Below are 16,954 nucleotides of genomic sequence, written 5' to 3'. Positions count from 1 at the left end.
TAAGGTAGGACAATATACTCTGCATATGAACACTAGTCCATGGGTTGGGGTCCTGGACTGAATAAAAGTGAGAAAGTGAACTGAACTTCTTGACTCTCTGCTTCTTGACTGCAGACACAGTGTGGCCAGCTAGCTCAATTTCCTGCAGCCATGATGCCCCCATCATGTTAGACCATATATGCTTGAAGTGCGGAGCCAAAAGAACCCTTCCTCCATTCACTCTGCTTCTCATCAGCTACTTTGTCCCAGCAGTGGGATGCCTGACTGTGGCCTCAAACTCCATACGCTTTTTCTTTTTCAAAGTTAATTGTCTCAGAACCCTACACACAATAACAGACAGTTGACTAGCACCCTGGATAATCCCATTGGCTAAAGAAGTCTAGTTGAAGAGACCAGTGGAAGATTCTAGTTCTGTTGTTTATTCTAGACACCCAGGAACCTAGACATTTCAGGTTGCCCTCCACAGAAGCATGTTTTCTAGGCAAGGGAAAGACCATTTATTCCTTTGCCATAGCCAACTTCGGTCTTGCTGGTAAGCAGCAGCAGCAGCAGTGTCAATAACCACGTTATCAACAGTTCTCTGAACCACAGAATTGCTGTTCTAGGCCATGAGCTCGGCACACTTGGCCCTTCACTCACTGTCCTCATCATCAGTCTCATTTTATTGGTGTGAAAACTGAGGTTCAGAGAGGACAAAAGACTCTCCTACAGCCCACTTCTGGACACATATGAGATAAGACTGGAGTCCAGGTCCCCTGAGTTCAGGGCCCACACTCACCATCGTATACCTACACTGACAGAAACCAAGGATGCATTTCAGACCACTCACAAAGAACTGATCTAAATGTGGCTCTTGAGATGTGCAGGGGAATCAATGCTAGCCCTGTGATAATGTTCAGGAAAAGAGGAAATGAAAACGCACACCAAAAAAAAAAAAAAAAAAATCACTCATTCGTCTCCTCTGCTGGAACTGCCACCCCACATTGTACAGATAGGGTGAGATTTAAAACCAGGTCTCAGGGCTGGAGAGACAGTACTGCAGTTAAGAGCACTTACTGCTCTTGCAGCAGACCCAAGTTCAGTTACCGGCACCCATGTGATGGCTCACACACATCTGTAACATGGGTTCCAAGAGATCTAAAGCCCACATCTGGCTGCAGCCAGCACCAGGCATGCACATGGTGCATGTACAAGACTTGCAGCAGTGTGGATGTCCTCATCTAGTCTCCCACATGTATCTGTCTAGGGTTCAGTGTTGTGGAATATTTGTACACTGTGTGAAGATTTATTGCTAGACAGGAGAGATAGGTGGGATTTCCAGGGAGAGAGAGGAAGAGGAGGAGGAGGAATCTAGGTGACCAGATTACACCAGAGAGGCCAGTGAGACTCAGAAGGAAAGAATCAGACACACAGAATGGGATAGAGGTAAAAGTCACATGGTAGAATGTAGATTAATAAAAAATATTTAAGCTATAAGAACTAGTTGAAAACAAGTCAAAACCAAAAGTCAAGCTTTCATAATTAATAATAAGTTTCTGGGTCATTATTGTGAGCTGGCAGCCCAAAGAAAAATCTGACTACAGTGCAGGGTTTCCCAGAGGCCTCTGGGGCCATTAGCCAACCAGCATATTATTCTGCACCCAGAAATCCTGCCAGAAGATCGCTGAGTAGTGGTTGTTGGAAGACTTCCAGGAATAGGAGAGATAGTACACAGACGTTCCCCTTATACTCCAACTCAACCCTGGATCGGCTTTCTATTTCTGCTCGTCCATTTTCTTAACACCTGAATGCTGACTAGCCAGTGCCTCATCACAAAGTTCTCCTGAGGTCTCCCGTGTCAGATGGTGCTGATAAGGGACTAGCCAAGGGACTGGTGATTCGAGACTTCAAAACAGACACCTAGTCTTACCTAAGAGCCATCACAGAGCAAGCTTGAGCACAGGGTGTCAGATCATGGCCTCAGTCCTGAGCATTTGGGTTCACAGTGTGAGAGCTATGTCCACCCACAAAAGGAGCACCATTCAGAGCAGCTGGGGTCAGGACAGAGTGCCCCAGGGAACACAGCAGACCCTGCAAAAGGTGAGTAAGAGTGGATTTTATGCTGTTCAGTCATCCACAGACCAGTGTCAAGCCTGGAGTCAGATGAATGAAATTTCTCCCTTCGTGGTGGAAACACTGGATTCAAGCCACAAATACACACTACTGGGGAGTCTACAGTTTTCTCCCAGCTTCGCCAAACTCAGTGGAGCTCAAAGCAGAATTTTCCCTCATGCAGAGACTAAGAAAGCCCAAAGAACAAAACACAATGGAGCCACAGAAAGAGAGAAGGAGACTTCCAGAGCTTTCCTCTCTCTAGGCTCTACCCAAAGCAATGCACAGGAGGGAAGGGGATGGGGAAACCCAGACAGCTTCAAAAATCTGGACTTGTGGACTCTAACCTGTGATGGTAATTGTCACACCCAAATAGCATGTGTAGAGCAATACGCATCAATGAACTAAGCAAAGAAATAATGACCTTCCTGTGTGAGTTAATGCTTAATTGCTTTCTAGCAGACACACACATCTTAAATAAGACCATCTCTCTGGGCCACCTTTTGTGATTCTGCTGCTTCTCCAACTATGCCTAGCAACACACATCTGAGATACAGCTAGATGGAATATAGTTTTGAGGATGCAGAAATGTTCTGTATTCACGGTCAGTCTGCCTCCCTCAGCATATAATGAATATCTCTGGCCCCATATAAGGCTTGAGAACCTTAGCACCTAATGCTGTTACTCATCCTGGAAACAAGAAGCAGTGAACTTAATTAGAATCAGAGCCTACTACCTTCATGCTGCCCATTGCCTTGAAAGTCACTGCTAATCTTGAGGGGGTCAGCGTTGCCAGCATTGCGTTGAATCTTGCACTCTTGCTTTGAATGGGTGAATGGTACTGTCCATCTGGGGTCACAGAACCAAACCTGTGAGGATGTAGGAAAGCAGGATGGAAAAAGAAGATGGAGTTTAAGACAAAAGAAAGTATGGCACCACTAAAATTGAAATCATGTGACTCCCATGTAAACGCAGAAATGGGAATTCTGGGAGCTTCTCAAAGGAAATGCTGGGAAGGCCTTGACTAGGGAAAGGTTCTCTGCCACTGCCAGCCTGCAGTGCAGGAGCAACTCCCACAAAGGAAGAGGAGGAAGACCAGCACCATCAACCAAAGCCAGTGCCTGAATGTGCAAACACACACTGACTTGCCTCCTTAAAACAATCAACATCCCATAAAATTCACCTGTTTCAACATTTGGATTTGGTGGGATTTAGGATGTTCACAATCATTATTACTCCTCAACTCCAAAATTTTCATCAATCTAAGAGAAACCCCACACAATTTACAGTCAGTCTTTATATTCTCCTCCCTCCAGTCCTAGGCAACCAACTTTCTTACACTTATGGATAATCCTACTCATTGCATCAGGGGGAATAAAATATATAATTGTCAATACACAAGAGGATTTATTTGTAGACTATTCTATTCCATTGTCCATAAGCCTACCCTTATGCTAATGCCATACAATCTAGATTACCACAGCTTGGTCAAAGCTTTCAGATTCCAAGTATGAGTCCTCCCACTTTGTTCTTTATAAAGATGGTTTTCTTTATTCTGGGTTTCCTATACTTACATATAAATGTTAAGGTGAATTTATTAATTTCTTCAAAATTGAAAATAGCAGGTGAAAATTTTTAGAGAGACTGTATTGAATCATTTATTTACATCTATTAACTGGTTCACTTTCTAATCACATGTTGAACCAAGACTCCAGAAGACTACTCCTTTAAAATCTCATGCAGCCAATATTCTGTAGTTTGGGGGACAACTTAAATGGTAATGAAATAATATTATAAATCAAATCCTGCTCATCAAAGTGATGTATTATCTACAAACAACACAAGCCTACAATCATTCTTCTTTCTCACTGAATCTGACTTTCTAATCTCTAGTGCATTGGTGAGCCCTTCCCATTGGCCAGTGGTCTTCTGTGGCTGGATCTGATTAGTATGATGGAATATGGGAGCTGCCAATTGTGACTTTCCTTCCCTCTTCCATCCTCCAGAGTGGGTGATGCTAACAAAGAGCCTAGGAAATGGACAGGCCCCTCCAGGAAAGGCTGGTGGGCCTCAGACCCACTTTCACAAGCACTGGTGGATGCTGGGATTTTTCAGGACATCTGTAAAGATGTCTTTGTTGTTTCTGTTCTATTTACCACCAGTTCACATGGGGTGGGAGACAAAGAGAATTTGGCCCATTCTAAGTTGGTTTCCCGCGCAATTTTCTTTGACTTTTGTAGCTGACCACATTTACTTGTTGACAAGAACTTGTAAGTAGCAAGGATAAGTAAAGGAGAAAATCCACTGTGAGGTAAAAAGGCAATTAATTTATACCCAGATTGCTGGCTCTACCAGTGATTTAAGTTCAGCTGTGGCTCAGGATGTACAGTTCACAGGAAACACAGCTGAGGCACTGAGGTAGCTTGCATGTCCTAGAATCTGCAAAAAGTGTCTTTAACACTGACTGTCATCCAGATAAAGAACCCTCCACCTCACTGTTTGATTCACCTTGACTGCCAGGTGGACACCTGGGCATCTTCCCTCCAGCTGACAGTGGTTTCAACAACCTCCCCTGCTGAAAAGTATTGTTTTTAATATAATATTTTTTATTTATTCTTTGATAATTTCATGCATGTACACAGTGTATTTTGATTATGGTTAAAAGGTGGTATCTTAACTTTTCATACCCACAGGGGAAGCAAGTAGCACACATCAGTTTATTCATAATTGCTAAAATAAAAAGAAGCTAAATGCCCAACAAAAAGGGACTGGGTACATAATTCATTGACTATTTAGCATAGTACTATGGCACATTTGATATGCAATGTTAGATGGAAATTACAAGTTCATCCAAGAACAGAATCTCTAAGCAGATCTTCTATGTTAAAATTCTAATGTAGGCCTCTTTTTTCAGACATATTGGTGCAGAGAAAAGTCTCCCATAACAATCATTATGTCTGAGCACTGTTACGTTGGAGCATTTAGATTTTTCTCTATTTGCTTATTTACCTTTTCCAGTTAGTTGTGGAAACACCTGGGGGAAGACTACTTGGTCCTGCAGTCTGTGAGACCCCGAAACTAGAGGCCTCATGTGAGAGAACAAGTACATTATCTACATAGACCTTAAGGAGAAAACTACTCACTTATCCAGCAGGTTCTCTCTTGGGATCCGAACCTTGTCAAATATCAAAATTCCATTATCCACACCATTCATTCCTGGGGGAACAGAGTAAAAACTGTAGATGCAAGGAAAAGCTATGTAACATTCCAAAGATGGCCTCAGCTACTTCTGGGCCTAAAACATAAACCTTAAACATTTCCAGGAGGGCAGGTGCTCTTTTGTTAGGGGGCATAGTAATGATTCTGTCAGTTTGTTCTCTGGGCCCTAGCTCAGACACACCTGGCCCATCCCCAACCCCCACCCTGAAGAAGACCGGAAGACAGTGATGTGGTTTTCCTTGTTTGCAGCCCCACAGTGTGCTAAGGACTCAGGTTCAAGGTCTGATAGGGCACATTTCCCTCCCCTGCAGCAAACATTAGTAAAAGGAAAAGTTCAGGGCCTGAGGAGACATCTCAGTGGTTAAGAGCACTTGTTGTTCTTGCAGAAGACCCAGGCTCAGTTCTGAGAACCCACAGGGTGGCTCACAACCACAAGCAATCCCAGTTCCAAGGGACTGTGACGCTTCCTTCTGACCTCCCTGAGCACCAAGCACACAGGCGGCAGTGCGTGGGCATGCCGGCAAAACACTCATCCACACAAAATCAAATATAAAGCCAAATGAGTAGATAAAGGTTAAAAGGGAGTGTCCAGGTAAGAGAAAGCATGGCACCCTGCAGACGGAAGTCAGCCTGTCCCAACATAGCTCCTGCTTCCTCCCTGTCTGAGATTCCTCCTCAGGCGCAGGATGAACCGGTGAAAGTGAATGACAGAAGACACAGAAAAGCAATGCAGTCCTTCCGCAGCTGCCAATGTTTTCAACATGTGGCATGACTTCATAAGCACTGGCCTGTCCCTCTGCTCTCAGCGGCACTTGACTCCAGGGACCTTCAGGGACCATGTCTAGCAGCAGTGCTTGCCATACTAAGGGAAGGATGAGTTCACTCCTCCACTGTCCCATGTGACTTCCTTATCTCTTCCTCTCTTTCTTCTCTCTTTTATCCTTATCTCCTATATCCCTTCCTTTAGCTGGATCCACCTTGGAAACCTGGTCTCACTGAGTACCATGGGATGAACTGTAGATTGTAGATCCCATTTGTGGACTGAAGTCCTACGCCCTATATCTGTAACGCAAACTTGTTTGGAAATAGAGGCATTACAGAGTCAACCAGGTTAAAATGAGGTCATTAAGGTGGGCCCTAATACAAATGATAGGAGTCCTTCTAAGAAGGAGAAACCTGGAGACAGATGTGTGTAGCATGCATCTTAAAAGGTCTCATTAATGAAAATAAACCTGGAGCAATGTATTGGGGTGAATGCTGGAAGATCAGAAAAGCAGAACAAGCCACAGCTACCTCACCTTGCCAGTTCCTCAGCTGATCTTGTTTCCTCAGACTGGAAGCTTCTGAGTCCTCATCCAAATGGATATCCGCTGAACTGTTGCTCAAAAACCTAAAAGCTTAACCAGCTCTAGTTCCTAGTCCTCACACCTTATATACCGTTCTGCTTTCTGCCATCACTTCCTGGGATTAAAGGCATGAGTCACCATGCCTGGCTATACCCAGTGTGGCCTTGAACTCACAGAGATCTGGATGGATCTCTGCCTCCAGAAGGCTAGGATTAAAGGTGTGAGTGCCACCATTTTCTAGCCTCTGTATCTAGTGGCTGTTCTGTTTTCTGATCCCAGATTAGTTTATTAGGATGCACAATATTTTGGGGAACACAATATCACCACAGATGTGTGCACAGGAAGACGACATGCTCATGTGAAGATGGCATTCACAAGCTGAGGTAAGAGTCCTGGACCAGAACCTTCCATTGCCCCCATCAGAAAGAGTCAACCCTGGCAGTTCTCTCATCTCAGGCCTGTAACAGATGACCTGAGTCAGTCCTCAAGGCTCACCAAGGGCTGACTGGACACTAACATCAATCTGGAGGTGAAGAGTCCCCAGAGAGCAGCAGCCTGCCCTAAGTCTAAGAAGAGAGAAGTTGAAACACCCTTTGGAGACAAAGCATCTTTGTTACTAAGAAACCGAGAAGCTCGGAGATAACAGCATCAATGCATGGTCCCCTGGCAGTTCGGTCCTCCGCCATGGTTTCCTCGTGGTGAAAGTGGTTAGATCCTCCTTGGCTGTGGTGGGGGCTGGAGAACGAACCCACAGGAGGCACAAATAAAGACAGAGGAGGGTCACCTGAGGACTCACCTTCTTTATGCATCATATCAATGGCTGTCACTCCTGGATACAAGTTTCCATTTTCATCCCTGATAGGAACGATGAAACAGTGGGGCCCTAAGGAAGGCAGAGAGACAGGCACTTATTGGTCTCCCTTTTCACTGTTTTTGAGACAAAGTCTAGATATGTAATCTTAGATGGCCTAAAACTCATCATATAGGCCAAGGTGGCCTCTAATTAAAGTTAATCCTCCTGCCTCCACCTCCCAACTGTCGGAATTATAGGAGTAAGTTACTATACCTGGCCTTAGACTCCCCCTTGTAAAGAATAAACCTTCAAGCTGGGTGTGGTGGCATGTGTCGTTAATCCCAACATTTGGGAAGCAGAGGCAGGTAGATCTCTGTAAATTTAAGGCTAGCCTGGTCTAATAGAGAGTTCTAGAATAGCCAAGGCTACCCAGTGAAACCTTGTCTCAAAAAATAAAAATAAAAGAATGAAACTTCATGTCTTCTCTGGAGCAATGTGACATTATTTTACTCTCCAAATCCACTAATTTCTAAGCACTGCACCTGACAGTGACTATGTCAGCATGTTTGATCATCACCTTTACATAGAAGATTAAGTTAGCAGTGCATGTTTTTACAAGGCAAAGCTGGCCCTGGGAAGCATGTTTTCCGTGTAAAGAACTGACTGATGGGAAAACAGCAATAGCAAAGAGAATTCTTCCAGTCTTTCATGTTGGCAACAAACCTTGAGACCTTCCCTCAATGATGAGTTGGGCAAAGACGGCAGCATAGTTCCCGTGCATGGCGTTGCCAATGTACATCTTCTGGGCATCTTCACACGGCGTGTCAATCACAAACTCCTACACAGAAGAGTAAGGCACTGAATATTTGCCTCCATGTGGCTCATTTCAACCCCTAGCTCAACACAATGGATACTGTAAGACAGATCTGCAATGTAAAGAAGACTCAGAGGCTCCTAGAAAGCCACTGTCTTAACTTTGTGTTGCTCTGTCACTCTGTGAATGGCCTTGGCCTCCACCTTTGCTTTGAAGGAAATTAAAGTGAGTTTTCCTTTTTGGTGCATAATTCAATCAGAAAAATAAGTGGGCCAATTTTTATTCATTCATTCATTCATTCATTCATTCACTCATTTATTCCCCGACTCTGTCTTTGACAGTGACAGGCTGATGTGTGCCATCTTCTTTGTCTGCCAGGTTTCAATGTGTTAACTATTCCTTCAGTTATCAATTCCTCTCATCCAACTACCTCATACTGAGGATTCTGCTTTTAAAGAACCCAACACCAAAACCTCTACAAGAGCTAGATGTGATGGCACAGGCCCCAACCCCAGCTACTTAGGAGGCTGAGGCAAGAAGTCTACACATTCAAGGACTGCCTGGACCTCACAGTGAGTTTAAGGGCAGCCTAGGCAACCTAGCAAAGCTTTTTCTCGAAATAAAAATAAAGGGATAGGGTGATAGCTCAGTAGTTGAATACTTAATTCCCATCTCTCGCTTTCACACACACACACACACACACACACACACACACACACACACACACACACACAGAGGCACTTAGCTCTCCACACACCCCTCACCCTCAAACACCTCACCTATGAGGTGCCCGTGAAAAGAGGAAACAGCCCAGAGATCCAGGGCCCTGGATGGTTTGTTCCCGAGTACACAAATGTATGTTTCATTTTGTCTTCCCCTTCTGGGTAAACTGAGTTCTCATGCCTTCCACTATTGCACAGGCCTGCCCAGCCTTCAGCCAGGATAAGAACTTTGTTTAAATGACAACCAACTCATCAAAAGGCCAAAGCCCTGTACTTGGCTACAAGCAAAACAGGTACCTGTGAGCTATTCCTATCACTGCTTAGCATATCACCCCAAAATAATTTTAATTTTGATTTTTTTAAAGGAAAAGAAAACACCCATCAAAGCCTTTGGCTGGTTGTCTCAGAACCTGTTGCAAACATCTCACTAGTCAGTGAATACAATAAAGTCCCCAAGGTCCCATACTAGAGTCATGTGCCCAAGCCCTTGGAACAGAAACACCTGTAAAGGAACCTCAGTCTTCTGAGGAAATCTTAGAATGCTTCATGCAGTTTGTCTCAGTAAGAGCCAAGGATTCCAGCTCCAAAGACCCTGAAACTAACCCTGGCCTGAAGAAACAGGGACAGCATGCAGAGTTTGTTTCCAGTCTCTGCTCCATCCCAGGCTTCTCTTTCCTACTGTCTGGAAACCAATACCAGTGGAAATATTGCCATCGAGGCTCAGATCTCCCCAGTCTTGCTCACCACATGGGTTACCCTAAAACTTCTTACCAAGCAGATACTGTCCATACTGCTAGCACTGAGTACAGGGTACCTATGACAGGTCAGGGGCCCAGAGGAAATGGCAGAAAGCTGAACTGGCCATTTAATTGGAGTTGACAATGTCGAAGACATGATTCAGCTAAACCAACATGCTCTTGGTCACACAAGGATTATCTCAGATTTCAGATTATAAAGTGTATAGACTGTGCTTTCCCATCGGGCCAAGAAATACAGTCTTGAGGCCTAAGACAACAATCTCTGACATCAGTTTGTACAGGAAAACCTTTAACATGTGCAGGGGCTTTTCAGAAAAACACATGGACGAGTTGAGAAATCTCTTGAGAGTGCCCTTGGCTTATCTGGCCAGCCAGGGCTTCTGAAAGAGGGAGTAACTCAAGGTTGCATGCGATGGGCAAGAATGATAAACAACCTGTGTGCACCAGTCAGGAGGCAGAAAAGAGCCCTGGAGACACGGGGCTGCCAGGGGAGAAGGTGGGAGGGAGGCCACCAGTCCTGTACCCATCAAATACACCCCCAGGAAGAGGTTTGTCACTGCTGGCAAGAGGCTTGATGTGGAAAGTTTGTATCAGCCACAAGGCTGGAGTTGAAACTGTAATCTAAACAATGCCCAGCATGTGTGCTGCTTACAATTATGATTACTTGCTGAAGACCAACAAAATGGTCAAAGTTGCAAACACTAGGATGTAAAAAAATAAAATAAAATAAATAGGGAAGTAGAGGACTAGAGAGATGACTCCGTGGTGAGGAGCATGCACCGCTCATGGTGAGGAGCATGCACCGCTCATGCACGCTCTTACAACGGAGCACCCCTCCCTGTCAGGCCGCTCACAACTGTCTGTAACTCCTGCTCCAGGAGAACCCACATCCCTGGGCTTTGAGGTTACCTGCACTCACACTGCACACGTCCCCCACACACGTACATATGTAAAATAAATAGTGAATCTTTCCGAGTGAAAAGGGGCCAGTGAGATGACTCAGTCATTAAAGGCATTTGTCTCAAAGCCCCGTGACCTGAATTTAATTCCTGGAACCCATACGGTAGAAAGGAGAGAACAGACTCCTGCAAAGTGTTCTCTGACCTCCCCATGAGTGCTGTGGTACATGCATGTGTACGCATGTGTGAGTGCACCCACACAATAAAAACAAACAAATAAACAAATAAACAAAATGTAAAATAAAATAATAAAAATTAAAAAGCTTTGGCCATAACCTCATTTATTTTGGCTAGTTAGCATAGAGTATGAAAATAAAACTCTTATCTCACAGCTAACCATACCACTAGCTAGTCTATTCCCCTACAAGTGAAAACAGAAGAACCAAAAAACAAACAAACAAAAAAAGTAAGGGAGGGCTCATTTGATATGCTACCCGACTTTCAAGGGCAAATGAAGGAGAAACATGAATCCAAGGGAGAAAGCCCCTGCTGTGTTAGTGTTCCCCTCCACACACACACACACACCACCATCCTGCTTCCCCTCCCGGCAGAAGGTTATGACTGACTTGTTCTCTCTCCCACCCACTGGAGAGACCATGCTCACCATTCTCCTCATCTGCAACTCCCCTGTCAGAAAGAGGCAGCTGAGGAGACCCACCAGGTGACAAACTCATTTACACTGTTTGGGGACAATGGGACCAATGCAAGAAATTATTTTTTGTTGAAAAAAAAATAGTAAGAAGAAACAAGTAAGAATTGTGGGTGGTTTTTCCTTCACAGTAATGACTGCAAGGTCACCTCAATGTCACAGTTTGGGGAAAGAATTAAAAAAAAAAAAAAAAAAGAGGCCAGCCAAAACCCACAGGATATCAGCATCACTTGGCTGGGAGCCATACTCTTAAAGCAGTTCCATTTCAACCCAAGACTCCTCATTAACTCTATCACTAGAGTCAGGTTCCTAACCTCTGTGAGCCTCAGTTTCTCCGTCTGTAAAATAGGGACAATAATGTTTCATTGGCTGGTTGTCTCATTGCTTAGCTAAGGGCCTCCTACCACTTGAATTCTCAACTAACAGAAACCGCTTAACCTCTTTAAAGGGAGCGTTCATACGAAGGAATGCTCACACCATAGAGAAGAAGCTGGAACGGCAGGGCAGGGCACAACCCTTGCTCACCCTATGACCAAGGACATCATTGACTGCTGTAGAGAAAGAACATCAGGGCAGGGAAAAACCAGTCTCTAAGACATCTGTCACCTGAAGATGACATTCTAAACACAGCCACTCATCTGATGAGGATTCACCAGCCAAAAAAAAACACCTTACTCTCAAAAAGTCCTGATTCAGAATGGCCAACTCACAGAAAGTGGAAGACTAGAACACAGACACCAGTGTGCCGCCCCTCCCCACCCCGCTCACAAACAATCGCTCCTTCTTAGTCCTTAGGCATACCCAGTACCAAATAAGAAACCACACAAGAGGGTAAGATAAATCAACAGTGGCTTTCTTTATCCGGCAAGGGCAGTAGGGGGTGGGGTGGGGAAGTCCAATAGTGGAGAGCTTCCACCTTGCTCTGGCTGGGGTCCATTAAGGAGCAAGACACCAAATGAGAAGGTCTTGACCAACATGTTTCTTTCATGAATAAGAATGGAAAAGAGGGCCAGTGACAAGGCTCAGTGGGTAGAAGCACTTGCCACCAAGCCTGAAGACCCAAGTTCAATCCCACATGGTGGAAGGAGAGAACTGAATCCAACAAGTTGTCCTCTGAGCTCCACATACATGCTATGACACACACACACACACACACACACACACACACACACACACACAACTATTTTAAATGGAAGGGAAAGGAAGGATAGCAAAGAAAGGAGAAATGAAAGAACAAAATGAATAAAAATTAGAAAAAGTGACGGTGGTGCCTCCAGGTTGTCAAGGAAAACCCGTGTGCATCATGGTTAAGATCACTGTACAGGGGCTGGGAGAGGACTCAGTGGGAAGGACACTTGCTGCTCAAGCAAGAGGACCTGAGTTTAAACACCCAGGACCCAGGGGGAAAGCCAGGTGTGGCCCTACATGGCTGTGACCCCATGCTGTGCTGGACAGAAACAGCAGTATCACTAGGGCATGCTGGCTGCTGGCCTAGCTCCATCCACATTCAGTGGGGGACCCTATCTCCAGGGAATAAGGTGGAGAGTGGTAGAGCAGGGCACTCTACCTCTTCTGGCCTCCATATGCTTGGGCATGGGTGCACATGTGTGCACATATACCACACATACACTCACACCATATCTTAGTTAGGGTTTCTGTTGTTGTAAAGAGATACCATGATCATGGCATCTCTTATAAAGGAAAAGATTTAATTGGGGTGGTTTATAGTTCAAAGATTCAGTCCATTAGCATCATGGTGGGGCATGGTGGCATGCAGGCAAACATGGTGCTGGAGAAGGAGCTGAGAATTCTACATCTTGATCCAAAGGCAACAGGAAGTGGACTGAGACATTAGATGTAGCTTGAGCATAGAAGACCTCAAAGCCAGCCCTCACAGTGACACACTTCCTCCATCAAAGCCAACCCTACTTCAACGAGACCACCTCCTAATAGTACCACTCCCTATGAGCTTATGAGGGCCAATTACATTCAAACTAACACACACAAACATACACAAAAAGAACACTGCATAATACAATTAATTGGCCCTCTATCCACATGAATCCCACATCACTGGATTCAATCAACTATGCATTGAGATATATTTTAATTACATTTATACTGACTACCTACAAACATTGTTTTCTTATCATCATTCCCTAAATGATACAGTTTAACAGATACATAGCATCAGCATTATGTTAGGTATTAGAAATCATCAAAAATGATGTAAAGTATACAGGAGAATGTGGAAGGTCCTATTTATATGAGGAAATTGAGCATCTGTGTATTTTAGAATTATCAGAGGCTCCTAGAAGCCATGATAGCCCATGAATATTGAGGGACAACTGTGACAGCATAGAGGACTTATCTCCTGATCAGGAAACCTCAGCTCTGGATGTGCTGCCTTGTGCAGAAACAGCAAAGACCTCTCCTTTCCTGTTGGAAAGGGCAACAATATGGCTAGTGCTATTCCCATGGAAACGTTTCAAGGGAATCACCAAAGAGTACATGTACAGAGCCGTGTCCCTTTGGTGGCAGGAAGTGTGTGAGTGTAGGCTGGCATTGTTCTCAAAGGCTGAGCTCATGTCCATCTCTAAAACAACCAGGTGCTGTTCTGAGCCTCAACTTCTCAACCAGAGCGCATGCCGAGGGTGTGAAGCCTGGCAGCACATGTTGAGGGTGTGAACCCCAGCTCAGGAAGATGGGAAGGTCTGTACAGGTCCCCTGTTGCAGTGAACCATGAAACAGGAAACAGATTCTTCACCTGATTGTCAAGGTCAAAGGAGGCCTCGGTCTGGATCCCTCTCACATTGCTCCCGTGGCCCTTCTCTGTCATTGCGAACATCCCAGTATACGTCTGCTCCTGAAGTTCAGGAGATATTAAAAGAAAGTTAGCTGGTCGGACAAGCTCTAACTAAACATCTCAGGCCATTAACAACATTACAAGAAAAGGAGAAGAGAGCTGGAGACGACCATAAAAATTATTTTGTTGACATCTATTATGAGTTTGGGAAGATGACAGGTGAGGCTGGAAAGATGGCTGGCTCAGGGGTTTAGGGCACTTGTTGCTTTTGCAGAGGACCTGAGTTCAGTGCCCAGCACTTATAATAGCTTACAACCATCTGTAACTCTAGTTCCAGAGGATCCAACATCCTCTTCTGGCCTCTGAAGGCACCACTCATGTGGTGTATAAACATACATTCAGGCAAAATATCCATAGACATAAATTTTTATTAATCTTAAAAAAAGAATATGACAGATGTAGAATAATATTTAAAAAGAGTCTTGAAACTCTCATTTAGAACAAATTTTTGCAGATTCTATTTCTGTTTTTTTTTTTTAATCAAACACACACTCACACAAAAGTACTATGAATTTTTAAAAATCTCCATGGAAAAAGCTACCTACTAACATTGGAGAATATTATTTTAAAGTGTGTTACTTTTGTTTATGTTGTATTTCTTTAACTCTGTGAAGCTGTGTTACAGTGACTGTCTAAAACACCTGATGGTCTATGAAAGAATTGAACAGCCAATAGCAAGGCAGAAGAAAAGATAGGCAGGGCTGGCAGGCAGCAAGAATAAATAGAAGGAGAAATCTGGGAAGAGAGAAGAAAAAGAAGGAGCCAGTGAAGGAAGAGAACATCAGGGGCCAGTCACCCAGCTACACAGCAAGCAACACAGTAAGAGTAAAATTTATAGAAGTAAGAGAACAGGAAAAGCCCAGAAGCAAAAGGTAGGTGGGATAATTTAAAGTTAAGGGAAACTGGCAAGCTAAAGCTGGGCATTTATAATTAAGAATAAGCCTCCATGTGTAATTTATTTGGGAGCTGGATGGCAGGCCCCCCAAAAGATCAAAAAACAACCAACAACATACTAAGGCAAGAATCATACCTTGAGGTGCTGAAACCACTTGGTAACATGTTCAGGACTTCCAAGATTGTTGATGGCACCACCAAATAACATGTAAATGATTCCACACTAGAAATTAGGACAGTACAATCAATGACTAGCCACAATCAACAGCTTAGCAAAAACTAGACTCACTGGCCAAATCCATTCAAGGGGTATCTCTTGGGATCCTTCATGCTACACAGGCCTTCACCTGCTCTTTTATAAGCCCTGGTGAAGTGTTGCTGCCTGCCAGGGAAAGTGGGGAGGGGAGGGGAGGAGAAAGCAGAGGTTTAAGAAAGAGGAAAAGGAGAAGTGTTCTAGTTTGGTCTCTGCTGCTATGATAGGCGTAATGAGCAAAAGCAACTTGAGGGAGTCAAGGGTTTCTTTCAGCTTCCAGGTTACAGCCATCATTGAGAGAAACCAAGGCAGGAACCTGGAGGCAGGAACTGAAGCAGAGACCATGGGGAATGTTCTGAAGCAGAGAGCAACATAGGGAATGTTGCTGACTGGCTGGATCCCCATGGCCTTCTCATCTTGCTCTTATACACCTCAGCACCACTTTCCCAGGGTGACACCACCCACAAGGGGCTGGCTTTCCCACATCATTCATCAAGGCATGCCACCTAAGACAGTCTGATAGAGAGGCAATTCTTTAGTCAAGGTTCCCTCTTCCCAGGTGACTCTAGTTTACATCGAGTTGACAAAAACACAAAGCAGAAGAGGAGACATCTAGAACAAAGCCACATGGAAGGAGCAGGACAACGGACCACAAAGACAAAAGGGTGGAAGTGTGTGGAGATGTGCTGGTGTTGAGTTCAGTATCCCTTCCCTCTCTGAGCCACACACTCTGGATTTCCCCTGGGGACCATCCTTCCCTAGAATGGGTCTGCAGGGCTTTCAGGTGGCTTTAAGATGAGTGTGGCCTACACATAGCTGAGCTACATCATTCCCATAGCCACGAGGAGGTGGCTTTAGGAACATACCAAGGATCTCAATGGGACCATTCCAAGTGGCCACCAAGACACAATGAAATCCAGAGAGACAGAGACCTGAGGCAGCTGACTGCCATCATACCACAGCCTACTGAAAGAAGCCAACACACAACCACAGGGTCAAAGAAAGAGGACGGCCAAGAGGTTTGAGAACTCGGGTCTCACTCACCTGTGGAATTCTTTAATTCTAGCAGTTAAGCCTATTTTTCTCTATCAAGTTTAAACTGGACCTTTTGGTGGGGGAGGCAGTGGAGGGGAGTCACTGGTAAATGAATGAGTCACCTGTACCCACACATTTAGAAAATGAAATCAATCCAAAACGGTGTATTTTTTCCTCTGTGTCTAATTTAAAGACAATATTTTACTCAAACTAAAACAAGTTGAATTTTCCACTCCTAAATCTCTTTGGCTGATAGCAAATGTGTACATTATCATATATTTCTTTTCTAGGTTTTTTAACTTTTCCTCCTCCTTGCGAATGGGGGAAAAAACTGGAATTTTTGAACACACTTGAAAAGCTTCTTGCACTAGCTACACTAGTAAGCAGTTAGGCCAGAGCGACCTGCACCTTCAAAGGAAAGTGGCCAGCTCATAGACAGCATCTGTGTCACTTACACTCACACAGTCAAGAAATGTGGGGGACTTCCCCTCACAAAACCACAGTCTCCAAACGGCAGACAACAAGACCAAGGCAGAGCAGGTGCAGGAAGAGTGT

General features: G+C 44.5%; 1 protein-coding gene across 1 annotated transcript in view; it reads right to left on the bottom strand.

Annotated features, from left to right (window-relative positions):
* Acoxl (acyl-CoA oxidase like) overlaps window positions 1-16,954 on the bottom strand; it is a 270,827-nt gene that overhangs the window by 240,137 nt on the left and 13,736 nt on the right. Inside the window, 6 exon segments of the mRNA XM_036185521.1 lie at window positions 2,828-2,960; window positions 5,235-5,307; window positions 7,453-7,539; window positions 8,173-8,287; window positions 14,119-14,217; window positions 15,248-15,334. Coding sequence (XP_036041414.1) covers window positions 2,828-2,960; window positions 5,235-5,307; window positions 7,453-7,539; window positions 8,173-8,287; window positions 14,119-14,217; window positions 15,248-15,334 — 594 coding nt within the window.

Source organism: Onychomys torridus, chromosome 4 (genome assembly GCF_903995425.1).
Source record: "Onychomys torridus chromosome 4, mOncTor1.1, whole genome shotgun sequence".
Classification (NCBI taxonomy): domain Eukaryota; kingdom Metazoa; phylum Chordata; class Mammalia; order Rodentia; family Cricetidae; genus Onychomys; species Onychomys torridus.
This window is presented reverse-complemented; position numbering and strand designations above follow the sequence as displayed.